This window comes from Strix uralensis, chromosome Z (genome assembly GCF_047716275.1).
Source record: "Strix uralensis isolate ZFMK-TIS-50842 chromosome Z, bStrUra1, whole genome shotgun sequence".
Classification (NCBI taxonomy): Eukaryota; Metazoa; Chordata; class Aves; order Strigiformes; family Strigidae; genus Strix; species Strix uralensis.
The window spans coordinates 66,177,637-66,194,271 of NC_134012.1; the positions used below are offsets into that span (position 1 = coordinate 66,177,637).

At 39.5% G+C, this 16,635-nt stretch overlaps 1 protein-coding gene across 5 annotated transcripts in view; it reads left to right on the forward strand.

Annotated features, from left to right (window-relative positions):
* HOOK3 (hook microtubule tethering protein 3) overlaps window positions 1–11,698 on the forward strand; it is a 91,074-nt gene extending 79,376 nt beyond the window's left edge. For 3 of the 5 annotated variants that reach the window (XM_074855488.1, XM_074855490.1, XM_074855493.1), the window contains 2 exons: window positions 257–393; window positions 8,828–11,698. In XM_074855488.1, coding sequence (XP_074711589.1) covers window positions 257–393; window positions 8,828–8,843 — 153 coding nt within the window. In that variant the 3' untranslated portion in view covers window positions 8,844–11,698. Of the gene's footprint in view, window positions 1–256 lie in introns of all 5 variants that reach the window. The other 2 variants (XM_074855489.1, XM_074855492.1) reach the window with 2 other exon arrangements.
* The last annotated feature ends 4,937 nt before the right edge of the window (window positions 11,699–16,635 follow it).

Genomic DNA, 16,635 nt, shown 5'->3' on the forward strand with positions numbered 1-16,635 from the left:
TTCAAATCTGGGACATGGGGACCAGCTTGTCAACAGTGACTCCAAACCCAGACAATGGTAGGAGTGGGGGGAAGAAGAACACACAGAGAATTAGGAAAAATATCTTAGCTTTATCCTTGAAAATATAATGCTTCGTGTTTGAAATTCAAAATAGCTTAGTGTTGGTGAAGAAGGAGATAATAAACAAAATGTAAATGAGTAAAGTTGTTTCGTGTTATGTGTTGGTATTCACTGAGAAGTATCTCTTTGTCCGTAGGGAATGACTCTGCATAAAAAAGCAGCAGAAGATAGACTGGCTAGTACAGGCTCAGGACAGTCCTTCCTTGCTAGACAAAGGCAAGCCACGAGCACAAGGAGATCTTACCCTGGTCATGTCCAGCCAGCAACAGCAAGGTAGAGAAGCCTTGGCCTTAGAAAAAAACCCTGTGATCCAGGCCACTTCTGTTGCAAGTGACAACATTCAAGGAAAATCAACCAGCATCCTTTCTCTTTCTCCCTTGTTACTGCTATTATTTTACAGTTCAGGAAAGGGTTTTATTATGGTTTCTCATTGTTCTGTAATGCCCTTTGCTTATATTTTTTTGAGTCTATATCTCTCTCCCTCTCTCCCTCTCTCTCTGCATTTTTTGAATGTGCCAAAGTTTTGAAAACATCTAGAGAAGTGCTGTATAATAACAGTCTTATTTGTATGAAGCCTCATCTGTTTTGAAAAGCCTCATACAGGCTGTGTAACAATGTACATTTCCTGTCACAGTTGATACGTTTGTGTCTATTTGTTACACTTTATAAGACTGTCTTGTTCAAAGGGAATTAGGCTTTTAGTTTCAAGTGCTAACCTGTTGCTTAAAAGAAATGCTGAAAACTCATTACAGAAATGCAAAATTAGTATATTATAATATTGTGAACTATATTTGCTACTAAAAACCTTATCAATGGCAGAAAGAATGATTTTTAAAAAATCTCCTACATGCAAAGTTTGCTCTTATTCTTGGTGTTTAATGGGGAAGCAGGATGAATTTTTCAGGTTTTTCTTTATCTACTGGTGTTACCTCTTTTGCTGGCAGAGCTGAATATTTTCAAATGATTTGTTCCACTCCTCTTGGTCAAGTATATGCTTAATATATATTAGAAAAAGATTGAGAAATATTTAGAATGTTTTAATATGCTGCTGGATCATCCATTTAAATGGACATTTGTTTTAATATTTTATAATTATGGATGAACAGTACATAATGGATCAAGGCCCAATCAGTATTGTTGATGTATTCCAGTTGTAATCCCCTACTAAAAGACTTGCTTTTAATATATTGATTCAGGGTATAATTGTATTAGTTGCCTTATTAATGGTACCAGTGCCTTCAGGTGAGTTTGTTGCTGACTGTTGGAAACTGGCTGTGATTTATTGTACTGCCCCTTTAGTGTGTAGCTAGTTAATTACACGTCTCTCATTGTATCACCTTCATGTTGATCAGTGGGTTGGATAGTGGCCCCTACTTTTTAATTTAGGTTCAGTTCCTACAAAGTTCTGCTTTTTCCCTGCCTAATTATGTTGTACCTATCATTTTTGTCAAAAGAATTGATGAATACAGAGGACCTGAGTATTAGCTGAAAGTTTCATATACATACATCTTGCGGTGATCAAGTTTTAAACATTTTTCATTTAGAGACTGTTTGGACCCTACTGCACACACAACATTTATTTTTTACCTTATTTTAATGCCCTCCCAAGTGAAGATATTTTTTCATAAATCACTTAAGAAAGAAGACATACTAGCATTCATTAATCATCTGAAGGCCTATGTTAATTCACAACTTGGGTGGAATAAGCAAAGGATAATTACAGGTTTTAATCTATGCTAAGAAATGCATTCAATAAGTGTCTGAAAAAATTTATCAGTTCTGATTCTTCCCCCCCTACCCCCACCCCACCCCACCGCCCCTGCAAACAGATGCTGAAGTCTGTTAACTGTATATACGTTTGTCTTTTATTCCTCACATTTGGAAAAAACTGATTTTCTAAAAATTCTCTTTACTTGGTCAACGTATGATGTGTCTGGGCTATGCTTGCAAGATTAGATGAAGCAGTGAAAGTATCTTCTTGTGTGCAGAAAGGTAACAACGTAAAGGAAGTTTAGGACAATTTCTGTAGCTCAGTGGGGTGATAGTCATTTTGCTGTCTTACTGAAGTACAGAATACTAAAGGGACAAGAAGTAGTATGTGTTATCTAGTAAGATGACCACAGTGTATATGGGACGTTTTTTACTGATCTTATTCTAGTCATTTGAAGAACTCTTTACCTCATGCCATGTGTGAACACAAGCAAATAAAAACACTTCTCTGGGGGAATTTGATGTTCTTGTTTGAGATTACGGCATTTTATATCACCCAGAGAAAGAACCTAAGAATGCCTAAAGCTCCATTTTTATTTTAATCTGACTGGCGCTGTCTGTTAACACACTGCTAAAGCCTATTTGTGAAAACAAGGAATACCAGGACCTTAACTGGAAGTTTTATCCCTTAATTTTGTCTAATAATTTCCTGTTGCTATTAATTGGGTGCAGGTCTAAAATAACTTGAGCACAATCTGCACACTAGAATAAAACTACTTGCTTTTACTGATTTAATATTTGTTTTGCCATTTTGTCTCCAAAGTTTTGAAGACAGGCAAATAAATGACCCTGATGGTGAGGAGATGAACATATGCTGATCAGAAGCCTCATTTTTAGCTTTTACTTTCCTATCTCCTATGGCTTCTTTTGCTTCTTGGTTGTTGGCTTTTATCTTCTGCTTTGTGGTTCTGGTTGGTCTTTCCTTTTCCCTTAAGATAAGACACTGAAGTGTTTTCTATAATTCCCTTCAAGAATATATAGCATCAAAGAGCAAAACAAGAGATTGAATCTGTGTTTTACTGTTGCTCATAGTAATGGTTAGGCAAGATTGAACAAGCATTTTGTCTTTTGAGAATTCACAAGCTTGTAGAAATTCTGGTATTTCCCAGAATTTGTGTTGAATATAAAAACCTAAAAATATACTGCAATCTATATACTCTGTTGCTGTCCAGTTCCAGTAAGTAATTTGTTCTGTCTTCTAATGATAATCATCAAGAATTTAATTCCTTGTTCTTCAGCATTTTAGTTCTATAGTTGTTGCATACATCAATTCTTAATCTTTGGGTGTGGATGAATGCAGGTGGTGAACCTTCTCTCTCACAAGAACAGCTTCTTTATTGAAAAGGGTTCCACGTTGTTATTTCCTTTCTTGTTACATAGCTTTAGAAGTAGCACGGTATTAAGAACAAGAAGGGGCTCAGAGTGTGACTGTAGGGAATAAGCACATGTATAGACAAGCTACCAGTGAACGCTTTCTGTTCATGTAAGGAACACTGGCAATTTTATATTCATTGTTTAGAAAGAATTAACAATGAATATTCCTACTACTGTTTTATGATGATCTTAAATAGTAAGTTGTTTGTGCAAGCTGTCAAGAAAATGTAAGAGGATTTGTCAATTCTAAAGTCCTTGATATTTTGACATGTGCAAATGTTGTGATTTAACCATAGCCAGCCACTAAGTGTCACGGAGCCACTCTCTCACTCCTCCCCCGTCCCAGCGGCATGGGGAGGAGAATTGGAACAAAAAACTAAAACTCATGGTGGTTTGAGATAAGAATGGTTTAATAACAAAAATAAAATAATAAAAATTTAAAAATAACAATAGTCATGACAATGAATATAATTATTTAAAAAAAGAAATAAAACTCAAGAGAAGTGATGCACAGTGCAATCGCTCACCATCTGCTGACCGATGACTGAGCAGCTTTTGCTTTTCCTCCATTCTCTAGTATATGAAACTATCCACTTAGCAGCTTCCTGGGTGATTTTTAGTGGGTTTAATTGTCTTGATGTGTTGGGATTTTCTGTAAATCTGGTAACTGGAAAATATTTTAGTTTCACCACTTGATTTTCTTCTAGTCAGTGATTTGGAGGAAGACTGCCCTGAATGTGGCTAATTTTTCTTTTTCTTATAAAGCAAAACAGTACCTAAATTCTACTAATTTTATAGTGATTTTTATTCTTGCCCAACATTTTGACTTTTTGTAACAATTGACGAGAGAGGTATTTTTGCACTCAGCTGTGCCATACTGACGTCTTACGGGTTTTTGCATACGTATTTTAGGTAGAATGTGGACTCTGTGTTTTGCAGTAATATTGTATTGATAAACTAGTATTGCCAAACCAAGTTTAGCAAATTTTGCAGGCATTTTCTTCACCAATATTATGCAAATAAATACCTAAAAGAGGTAATCTGTCAGGAAATAACTTTCAAGGGGTGTTTTTTTCTCTAAACCAAGTAGTCATACTTCAGGAGTGTCACCTACAGTTTGATAGCTGAGTTATGTCTGAAATGTGATCTCAGGAAATCAAGCACTTACAAAGAAACCTTTTCAGAAGTCCTTCTGTAGAACAACTGTAGTAGCTAATGCTGGCAGTATGATACATGTAGCGTTCTGTTAAAATGAAGGGGTGGATCATTATAACAATTTAAGTGTAAAGATCAGGTAAGCAAGAAATTCAGTGAATGATGTTTTGAGCCTTACCAACTGCACACAGCCCAGACACATGTCCCCTCCTAAATCTGAGCAGTACTTCATTTTGACTTTGTGCCTTGCATTGGAAGAAAGTGAAATCTTGTGTTATATCATAGGTTGATGTATAAGCAAGTAACAAATCTCACTTGCACTCAGATCATCTCCATGAGCCAAATCATATTATTGGCTTGTGGCAGATGTCAGATTCCAGGTAGGATCCTAGCCATACTGCCAGTTTGTCACTTTCAAGGAATGAAGAAAATGTCCTGGTGTGACTGATTGCATTGCCATGTTCCTGTGATCTTTCTTCCCTCTGGAAGTCCAGAAAAGGAGCTTGTCAGTGACTCTGCAGGCTGTAAGTAAAAATAAGGAGTGATTTCTTTAGTGTGAAGGAGACAGATGCAAGCAACTATTACATACAGAAATCTGAAGAGCAGTATGTCTTTCATCATTTTTGCTTTTTGGTGTTAATTTAAAAACAATGAAACAGAACCTGAGCTTTTGGAGCTGTTTTTTTTTAAATTTATGATTATTATTTTTGAATTGCAGTTGATTAAATATTAGAGACTTTACTTATGTCAATAAGGCAGAAGCTGTCATTGTCAGCCACAGCAACTTCAGACTTCTTGCATCTGGTACAGTGAACCCCCGGAGATTTTGACTCTACTGCCAGGTTCACTGCACTATTTGGAGATGTTGCAGACTTATCTAGCTTTGTTCTCTGTTTTACTTTTGTGGACTCATTGAAATATTGGGACACAATGTTCATTTTTAAATTTATCAACTCATTGAGTTACGTAAGAATGAATGTCAGTTGAGGAGCTCTAGAAAACTTGACAAATCATACAGTCCCATGAGGCATTGAAGCAACACCTAGCAGTATAGGCAGGGCAGCTTCCCAGATAAATTCTTCTGGTGTCAGATTTCTAGTCAGTGGATCAGAAGTAGCTCATGATAACTGCTGTAATTGAAGTCTTCATCCATTAGTTGCTCGAGGATGGTTTTTCTGTTAACTTTACTGTGGCCCAGGTTCTAACCTTCGCTTTTAGGCCTTGCCAAGGTAATGCATAACTCCTGAAGTAGATTTCTGCATTAGTTATTGTTACAGAAGTGGTAATTTGTCAGCATTTTGAAGAGCTGATAACTACAAGCATGGTACAAATTTGAAATTCTGCAAATGGAACTTGAACCCCTAATAGTTATCCCTAACTTTAAGAGAATATAAAATAAACATAAGGGCCAATTGTTAGCTTGTTAGTATGCTCCTATTGTTAGTGTGATCATGAAAATGAGCAGAATTTTAAGAGAAAATTCCAAATGGTATAGTATTTATGGAGTTATAGAATAGTTGTAATGAGACCATCAGGCTTTTGATTTGGGTTTGAACATTCATTATGTAATTTAAAATTTTGTAAAGCAGAGATTATAGTTCTCAGTTACCAAAGATTAGTAAGCAGGAGAGTAAGCATATTTCCTGGAGTTATCAGTGGTTTTGAGAGAGATTTTAAAGCTTTTATTTAGCAGTACCAGTAAAATCTTGGAATAGTTACAGGCATGACATTGTAAGGCCACAATTCTTAGAATTTATAGTCCCGTTTGTATTCTCTGGTTGTAGGAGTTACAAAAGTGCAAAGTGGTGTTAATACAGCTCTGGAAGATGCTATATTGAAAGGCTCCTTTAAAATATCTAGTACCATGGAGAAAGACATAGAAAGAATAGATTGAGAAAGAAAAGCAAACTTTGGCAGTAGAAGCCAGTAAGTAATAAAGTTAGGAAATCTGCAGGAAGAGAAATCTAGAGGCAGTTACTTCAAAGCAGAAGCTTGGCAGAAATATTTGGATAGAGTGTCTAGTGTTAGACTTGAAAGTGAGTAGACTGCATTGCTCTGATAGCTTTGGTGATTGAGTCACAAAAGTACTGCTTTACAGAAAGCAGAGTTGTTGGCTAAAGAAAGGACCAAACATAGACTGAACAGGAAAAAAGTAGTTTCTCAGAGAGGACATATGGCTGGGTTTCAGTGGGGTTTTTTTTTTTTGCATCAGGTTGACTTGTGTGAGCAGCGCTCTGAATTAAAAGTTCTTGTGTTGGTAGGTGCCTCCAGAGCTGGCTAGGTTAATGAAAAAGACTGCCATCATTTCTCTGGCTTCGATATGCTGGAGTTGTCCCAGTCACTTCTGTGTGTTGAAAAAACAGAAGAGGACAGTGAGAAGTTAAGGAAGATTTTAAGGGATGGATAACCACTTGTAACAAAGTAGAGCTAATGAGATTAGGCACTGAATATTGAAGGGAAATGCCTTACTTAGAAGTAATCCTCCAGGCTGGCAACGAGCGTTCACTTATAGCTGGAATATTTTGCACTGACGAAGGAAATAAGAGAAAGTCACTCCCCTGTAGACACATCATCTGCTGCATAAACTGTATCTTTCTGAAGATGCTGCAGAAGCAATGTCAGGTTATGCTGAGTGAATTTACCCTCACATCTCATATCTGTTGTCTTCTGAAGCGTTGCTACCTCAACAGGTAGCTTTAAAATATACTGATTAATTTTGAGGAGTTCTCCAAGAGAAAGAAATTGACAGACTTTTTTTAGAACAAGATTAGAATTTCTGGTCAAGAAAGGGCACTGTCAAATGAATTTGTTGAAAGAGAATATACTGTCCTGAGTTTACAAGACTTCTCAAAAGTACTACTGACTCAAAGAGAAAGCTACAATGTCATTTCTGTTTATGTGCAACAGGATGCTTGAAGTGCTACTAAATATTAAGTCTGAACTAAGTAATAGCCCCATGAGACTAAAGGACTAGACCATTTATGCACAATAGAATAGATACATGCTTATGTAGCTTGAACTTTTAATTTTTTTTATAAACTAACTACAGCAATCTTCATATTATTAATCCTGAACTCTGTAACTATGCACCCAAGCGGTGCCAAGCAAGCTTAACAGCCAAAGTACTCAAAATACACTCTCAAGGTCTGCTTTGAATGTGCTGAATGTGTTAATTTTTTAAATTTTTCTTCTATTTTACTTATGTTTCTATGTTTCTATTTGCTGTTCAACTATGGTTAGTATTCTAGGTTGGTGAATGAGAAGAAAAAAGGGGTGTGCAAGCTGTAGGACTTGTATCAGAAAGGCAGGTTTTTTTCAATAAATCCTTGAGTTTAGTTATAAATATTCTTCCTTATCTATTTAACCTGGATTTTCCTGTCACAGAAGCTGTTCTTAGAATCATTTTTTGACCAGTGCAATACTAGGAAGAAGGAAGTAGGGAGAGAAACTGCTTGCATGCTTTGATTTCAGTCTGGTGAAGCTATGTTGCTCTTTGTAACATCACAGTGAGTGCCATGTGAAAATGAGAATGAGCAGTTAGTGCTGTGCCATGCTGTGTAGGGATATTTGTGCTACTTGGGGAAGCTGAAAGCACCGTAGTTGTGTTAGTAAAGCATTCTACCTGTCCAGTTAGACTGGCCAAAAAAGAGTGTGCATCAACAAGGATGGAGAAATATGCCAAGCTCTCCAGTTCTCTTCCAAACTTAGATTCACTTCCACAGCATTGTGATGAGCACTTTGGGCTGCTCAGTGGCTCCTACTCTGCTTATTTTATCAAGAATACATGTAATTTTCTTGCAATTCAAACCTGCATTTGCAAGCAATGAATAGAATTTGCCAGTGTAGTGTGGCAGTGATGCTGTTGTAGCCTCCTGCGCAGGATGAGCTTTGGTGAAACATGAACACTTAAAGTCTTTCGTGGTGCTTAGAGCTTGAAGACTCAGACAGGGTCATTATGACCCTGATTGTCTTTAATATATGACCACAACAGTATTGGACAGGCACCTTTTACTTTTTATTGCTTTAGTTTTTTAACTGTTGTACTCACAGACAGCAGGAATGCCTGAGACTTTTTCATCACTGTGTAAACTTCGTTTCATAGCTGTGTTAGTTGAGAATGGTGCCCTGAAGCACTTTACTCAGAAGTGTTTAAATTTGTCTGAATTATGTCTAAATTTAGATACTGTTCAAGAGTGTTTTATTGCTTTTCCCAATTATTGGTGTGTAACCTTCCTGTTAATTTGAAGAATTGCTCTGGCAAAGATGCTTTCCCTGTGAATTTGCACAACTCTAAGTAGAGACAGCCTTACTAAACTGCTCTGAAAAATAACTGTTCTGTTCTCTGGGGTTTTTCAATAATAATATGTTATCTGCTTTTTAACTTTCTTCTTTATTCTTTTATTTGCAGTGATGTGGTTGCATGACCTGCAGCATTATTATAACAGGGACTGTTCAGTGCATGACTTGCTTTTCTGTCCAGACTGCATAACCAAAACTTAACCAGTTCTACACTTAAGACTCATGACCATCTGATTTCAAAGGGAGATCTACTTGCAGAGAAGCTTACCATCCTGGGGAGTGGCTTTCTCATTTCCCAGTTCCATTTACTCTTTCTCTTCACAAAAAGTCTCCTATGAGGCTAGAAAAGAGAAAATCCAGTATTCAGAACTCAACAGGAGGCGTTCTGCAAACTGACAGAGCACTATCAGCTCTCCATTTTACTTCCACCTGTCCACTTTATTTAATTCTGATTAACAGTATTAACACACAGACTTTCTGCAACATTTTCATATACTGAACTATAAAAATCTAGTCCTAATGAGTTCCTAAAAATGCCTTTTGATTACTGTTAAAATTTCAAAGTATGTGCACCCTTTGCATCTTTAAAATTAAAGAGAAGGAGGTGTTTTACCAGGAGAAATGACTAATGAATTGCTGCTTGGCCATTCCATCTTCCTTAGAAAACCAGGCAAGGTTCATCTGATAATCTCCGAGCCAGGCAAACTACCAGGTGGTATTTTGTTCACAGGCACTGCCTGGTTCCTTGCTATGTATATACACTGTAGTTTGTGGTGTTGTATTTTTCTCTCTACATTTTAGCTGTGTTGTCATTTTCTTTCAGAAACATTTTTTTTCAATCTGTGTGCAATTGTTAAAACAATCTTGAGAAAAGAACATGAATGGAGATAAGTTTGAAAGCTGTCTACACTTTCAGTATTATGCAGACTGTCCTTGCCAGTTTATAATTTGGGTCGTTTATCTTATATCTGTACTATTTTTTTTCTTTTCTTCTCCTTATTGCAGTCTTAGCTGTTTAATTTCCAATTGCACTAGCTTGGCTGTTTCTTTGTATTACAAAGTTTAGCTATAAGAGTTGCCATATGTAGACAGTGTAACTCAAAATGCTTTGTACTGCCTATATTAATTTAAAAAGCTGCTTATTTAATATTCTTAAGTATCTGCACATTTGTACTACTGTATCTTTGTTTTGTATTGGACACCCAGTACTGGCAAGATTCAGAAGATGGTGGGAGTGCTGTAGTGTTGTAAGTTAAGATTGTATAGGAGTCAGTATGTAACAAACGGGGAAGGGTGCTTTTAAGCCATAGGATTTGCAGGAAAATCTGAAGAGAGTCTCAATGATGAGTACTGCAAGTGGTTTGGTTTAAGTCCAGTTCTAGAGCAACCCCATTCTTGCTCACTTGGAGCAAAATATATTCCTGCAAAAATATAAACACGTATGTACTCCGCTCACTCCAAAAATGGTTTTGCTTATTCAGGCAGTGGCATAACCATCAGCCCTGTTTTCCATATGAGCACCCCCATGCTGGAGAAATGTTGTGTCCAATAGTCTCTGCAGTCACTTCTGGTCACAAGACACAGTGCGAGCCTTGTCCCTGGCCAGTCAAGTGGGGCTCTGGGCAGAGCTGCACCTCATGTGCTGAGACACCTGTGTGTGTTCAGTCTTCAGGGATCTGGATACCCACTGCATCAGTAGTGTTGTGCAGAGTGACTTGGAGAAAAGACAGATCATGTCCCCACCTCTCTTTCCAGAGGGGTGTGTGTGCCACCCAGCAAAGGGAAGGGCAGGTAGGAATGGACTCCAAGCAGTGCAAGAGGGGGAAGGATAAGCATTAAGATCCTGGTAAGAAGTTTGTGGCATGTTCCCTTCTGGATACTGTACTAGACAGGGGAGCCTGTGGCTGTCAGGTGCTCTGACTGACAGCAGTCTGGAAAGACTCCCAGAGGGGGATATGTCTTTAGTGGTCCAACAGGACCTGGGGTGGTGAAGTGACCTGCTGGCAGGATCTGGGGTTTGGTGGTGACAAGTCAGGTATTCCTGCAGCAGAGGCAGCAGCACTTTCATCAGACTTGAGTCCATCAGCGTGCTAAAGGATTTGTGTCTTTCCAGGTCCTAGCCATTGATCCCTTGTTATGTGCCAGGGCAAGCATTACTAGAAGAACAACTTTTTGTTGGGCGTTAAAGGCATGGTTTGTTTCTCATTTGCAAGTGCTGCTCTGGCTGGGACCACACCCTGCCCCAAGCCAGGCTGGGTGCAGGATCCCTGAAATTGGGGGGCTCTGTGCGGGGCAGGAAGGGATAGCTGTGTTTACATGCACCTGCCTGCACAGGTGTCTCAAGGTGAAGCTGAGCAGTACCTCATTTCTCCAAGTGGTCTGTGCAAATTAGAGACTAAGTATCAGTTGTTCTTGAGCCTGAAGACATTTGTATCTAAGTGTGTTTAGTTTGAGTTCACTAATGCAACAGAGAGATGTCAGGTAGAGCCAGCAACTCAGCAAGTGAGCTGGCTGCTTAGATTAGCCTAGCATCTCTGTCATGAAGTGATTGAGAGCTCACAACTCAAGAGGTGATCTCCAGCATGTCTCTGATGTACTAACTTCATTTGTGCTGCATAGGAAACTCTTTTACTTTCTTAATAGCAGCTTGTTTGACTGTCCTGAATTATGTGTTGACCAGTATGAAAGTAACTGTTTGTGAAGTTGCCAGTGATATATTTTCTATAAAAGAATGGATTCCTAGAGTGTCAAAACATTAATTTCCCATTTCAGTTCATCTATGAATTGTGTAACTACCAAATTGTCATGGTAGCAGTATTAATATACATATCTGTATATAGACAAAAAACATACTCAGTAATGATTATTGGAATCAAAAGGTTTAATATTTTTTCCCAGTCAAATACACTAATGCTTCCACGGTGACAGAAGTGTACAGTTGTTAAACAAATTGTAAATAAATGCTTATATAAAATGTAAATGCTTGTTTTTCCTTTATTTGGTAGTAGGATATAAAGTGAGGCCAATGCACAGTTCATGTTAAAGTTACTTGTTTGACCTTGGAGTGCTGTTCTGCTGTATGAGGTGAGGGTAGCTGGTGGGGGCTTTTGCAGCCAGCCGGTGATCAACAGGGAGCTCAGTGGAGGGGGAGTAACACAGATAATACAAACCTTGCCTTTAAGTGCACTTAGAATCAGTCACTACAGAACAGCCAGGGAAAAAAAGGGACTTTTTACAAAGCAAAGCTACACCTGGGCTGCTTTAGTTTTAACTGGTCTGTCTGACTCTTGGATATACAAAGGGCATCTTGGAAATGCTTTTCCTGGGGCTGTGCAAAGGAGAGTGAATGGCAGGTAGGCAGCAGCAGGAGTACACCACAGACCTCTTGACTTTTGCTGGAGAGTATCTGATCTGGCTGCCTCATCACAGCAAGAATTGCCTTACATGGTTTGCCTCTCAAAGGGCCAAGGCTAAACAGCTGAAGTAATAATTTTCTCTTGCTGATGGAAGATTAGCTACAGAGCTAAAGGCTGGGGGCAGGGGGGGGGAACCACTGGTAATACAGATGGAAACAATTGTCCTTCCTTTCTGCATTGGTAAGCAGATTTGCCACCTGGGGTGGGAGGGGGAGGCACTGTCAGACATGGGTAAACACTGTTGGTTGTGAAAGAGATGGCAACAGCCAGCACAAGATACTGAGCCCAGAGGTGTCATGTGTGGTGCTGATGCTGAGAAGGATGCCTGAAGACCCCTGTCACAGCCTTTCAGGGGCTGCCCTGTAGGAAGAAAGCAAAACCAGAAGGATCCCCTGCCTGCATGCTGCAGCTGGGCACTGCCATGGGCTGCAGCATCCCTGTGGCAGTAATGGGAGAGCCCTGGGCAGCTGTGTTCGCTAGCTGAGGAGGGCAGAACACCAGAAGTGGTGGCCAACTCTCCCAAGCCACAGGCAGTATGAGGTGGATAGTGATTCACTCTGATCCTCCACCTGCCTCAGTCCCAACCTGTCACTCCTCTTCACCTTGGTCATTACTTCATCTCTTGCCTCCAACCACCAACCCCTCTGCTGTCCTGTCATTTCCCCCCCTCTCCCCCTGCACTGAGACCTACATCAGCATCCCTTGTCTCCGCCTCCCCTCTCCCTTTCCTTTCTCTACATTAACTCCTGCAAGGCAACAGTCACCTCCTTACGCTTTCCTTAGGCCCGGGGTGGGGGGGGATGGGACACTGTGGCCCACCCAACCCCTCACCCTAACCCCACCACAGCTGTAGCTTTTACCTCTGTATCCTAAGTACATTTATCCTTGTGTTAGATACTCTTGCAGGAGGCAACAGCCACAGCTGTGTTAAAAGGACTTGCAGAAGCACAAGCTGGAAGCTGCACAATTCCTCTTTACAGTTCCCCTTTGTGCACATAGGCCTGTCTCAAGATCCTCTGCGCAACAAAGCAGAGCCCAGCACATTTGTATCCACTCTGCTCTGGAAGCAGGAGTCAGCAGTGCAATTGTCAGCAGGATGCACAAGACTGGCTGCAAGGACTGCAGGACCACCAAGGAGGGGAGTGCCACTCCACCCTTCCACCACAGGACACAGCACAGCAGAGGAGAGATTCTACCAGTGCTAGGCATGTGTACTTAGTCCCTCTTCCTTAGCATCTGAAAGAATAAAATGGTCTCAAAACAGCAAGGTGTCCCATTTCTTTGACAAATCAGGCAGATTCAGAAGTGTGTTAGGTATTGCAGGGAAGAGGAACTTTTAAGTGATGTAACTGAAAAAGCCTTTACATACCAAATATATCCACTGCTTCCATTTCAGGTCTTCTGAGAGCCCCAGAAGGCAGCAGAGCACCTCTGCCTCCTGGGACTTCTGGCTGGTAACAGAGCATTGCCTTTACGCCTTCCCAACAGACAAGCGTCTCAAAACTGCAAAATGTGCACACATCTAGATGTTTGGTTTCTGGGCCAAGCTACAATGTCCACAAGCTACCTGGGAGAACAACTCCACACCAAGAAGGAAGGTCTTACAAACCCTTCCTGAGACAAGGGTAGAGAAAGGAAAAAAAAACCCACAAACAAAATGCAATCAACTCCCACCCCCTAAACATTGCAGGGAACTCATGAAGGCAGCCATAACCACCACAAGTACAACTCATGGTGGACAGAAGTTAAAATGAATTTTCATTGTTTATCACACCACAGAGGTCTGTCTTTAGGTCAATGCCAAACAGAAAAAAAATAACATACCCTAGATTATAGCCGATCACTAACAGAACATAGTGCAATTCCAATTAACTTTTCCATGGACGGTCTTGTTCCACAGCACCTTCAAACAAGTCTGCATATACTTTCAACTGCTGTAAAATATTGGCAATGAAAACATACCATGCTGTCTGCCCCCTTCCCCAGAAAGGCTTTCTGACAGTCCTTACTAGCTGAAGGCTGACACCGGCATGAGGCCTGGCACACTCTCCACTGACAGCACAGTAAAGGACAAGGCAGCCTCTGATGCACTATCAGCAATCTGGGGGATGCCAGGTGCCTGAGCAGTGCACAGGCACAACACATATCACAGGCAGCCTGGGACCTGTCCCAGCCCAGCTATGAACATGCACGTCAAGGGAATGTATATTCAGCATCAAAACCTCTGTGAGGGTCCCCACCAGCTGCACCAGTAGTTTACAAACACTGGCATCTGATACAGGCTTCACTGCACTCCATGAATTTTGAGTGCAAAGTATTAAGGCTTCCTTTTCTGAAATTATGGTACATGTTTGGGTTTGGGGTTTTTGTTTGGGTTTGTTCCCTTCCCAGGGAAAAGGCAGTAACTCTCCTGCAGAGCTCCTGAAGGCTATTTTCATTGAAACCAGAGCACCTTGAAAATAAACACAAATGTTTTGGAAATACCCCCAAAAAAATACTATTCTGACAAAGCTTACTGTGTGAAGGAAAAACACTTCCCCTGCAAATAAGAATTGGCAGACTACTAGAATAAAGAGCTTCCTAGTAGCCATTCCATATTATTTCTAAACCTAAAAACCCCCAAACAATTGAAGATTTGTAAAAGTTAATGTGATGTTCAAGTATATATTTAAGTTCAAGTCACCATATATTCAGTCTCTAAATAAACATGGATAATACTGTTTTGCAAACCTCTTCAAAGCAAGTGGACTGGCGTCTGGAAGCCATGCAATGCAAGTGTCCTCTGGAGACCAGCCATACACCAATTTTAAGTAACAACACACTGAGAAGAACCTATTTTAAATGCATCTTGTTGCATGGAAACTTGAATTCACCTACCTGTGAAGAGTTCAGGGTTACATACTTCATCACCTGCCAAAGCATGTGGTTTTAAAACATGTTTGAGTAAATCACACAGGATTTCTACATGAACTGATTTTGCATACAGTTGGAATTAAAGACAGCTGCAAAAATTTCAGGAACAAAACTGTCTGGGTAATACATCAAAACCAAAGAAAATCAACTGAACAACAGTCTTGAAAATGCTTTATTGAACCGTGTGTCTTATTGTAATGTGCAGAAGATGTGTTTGAAAGACTACAGCTTGAAAAAATTTTGAAAATCCTCAACAATCAATAAAAAAAGTTCCTACTGGGGGTAACTCTCAAGATAAGCAGAGGTCTCATTTAGTTTCCCTTGAAACATTTTTTGTTGCAGAGACTAAAAGAAAACAAAGCTAGTACTGCTCTATGTGGAAACAATCAGGATTTGAGAATTTAAAAAAAAAGTCTACAGGGTTGTTTCTTTTGCTGCTGTTATTTTGGATTAGCATACACATCACAGTTCTGCTGAGAACACCATCTGGTGTTCAAGTCTGTAAATTTACTCTAAAATGCTAGCAATGCTGCAGAGATGGAAGGATACAGAGAAAGAGAGAGGGGGTGAGGTGAGAAAGATCTGGAAAGACACCATTATGATCAGCATAGTTTAAATTTTCGTCAGAAGCTGTGCGCACTTTTGTTTTTATAATCTAACTTTACATTCAAAAAAACCCACCAAAAAAAAGGAAAGAAAATCAAAACTATATCCCTTCCGTCCTTGTCTTGGGGCTACTATAAACATCTATGCACAAGAACACCATACTCTCTTTTTTTCCAAACCAGTTAACAGTATAGGCGTGTAGGTGGCATGATTCAACTAAAAGGCTTTTTCAACTTTTTTATACCAGCAAAAATAACCAAAAGAAACAATAAATAAAAGGTGCTAAAGTTAACATTAAGAATTCAATTGTAATATACTGATAATCTTGGAATCCAAATCCTCAAGCTCTCTTGATACTGACAGGTCTCTGCAAACTATGAAGCAAATACATAAATAACTCAAAATATGATTGAGACGGTGAAAGGCTTTTTAAACTAAGATAACATGATCCAGGTTAACTTTTTTTAAAACACAACGAATATATGACTTGTCTACACCTGAATAAAACATATTTAACAATTAAAAAAATTAACAACCACAAAAATGAAAAACTTTAAACAAAAGTGAACACAATTTCATTTTAGGGCACACAAAAGCCCCTTGCAGTAGCTTCCAGTAGTGGCCTTACTGTTGTGTCTCCTACAGATGCATAAAATGAAGTTCAACTCCACACTGAGGTGATGGCTAACAGGGCAACACAATGGTCACATACAGCAAAATGCCACACCCTGGTCATGACAATATATCCCACTGCAGAGTCTCCATCCTGTGCAGGAACAGCACATAGAGATGTCATTCTGTTACATATTATTCAAAAGCTACTTTGTGGCCACAAACTGCTAGTCAACACTAACCTTTCTGTCATGTAACCTTTGAATAATGGGAAAGCTTTGGGTTTTTATAGTTTAACTCCTTGTATTTAAATTTTTAAATGACAAGGTCACTAGAACTCATGCACGCTGCAAAAAACGTCATGCAGTAG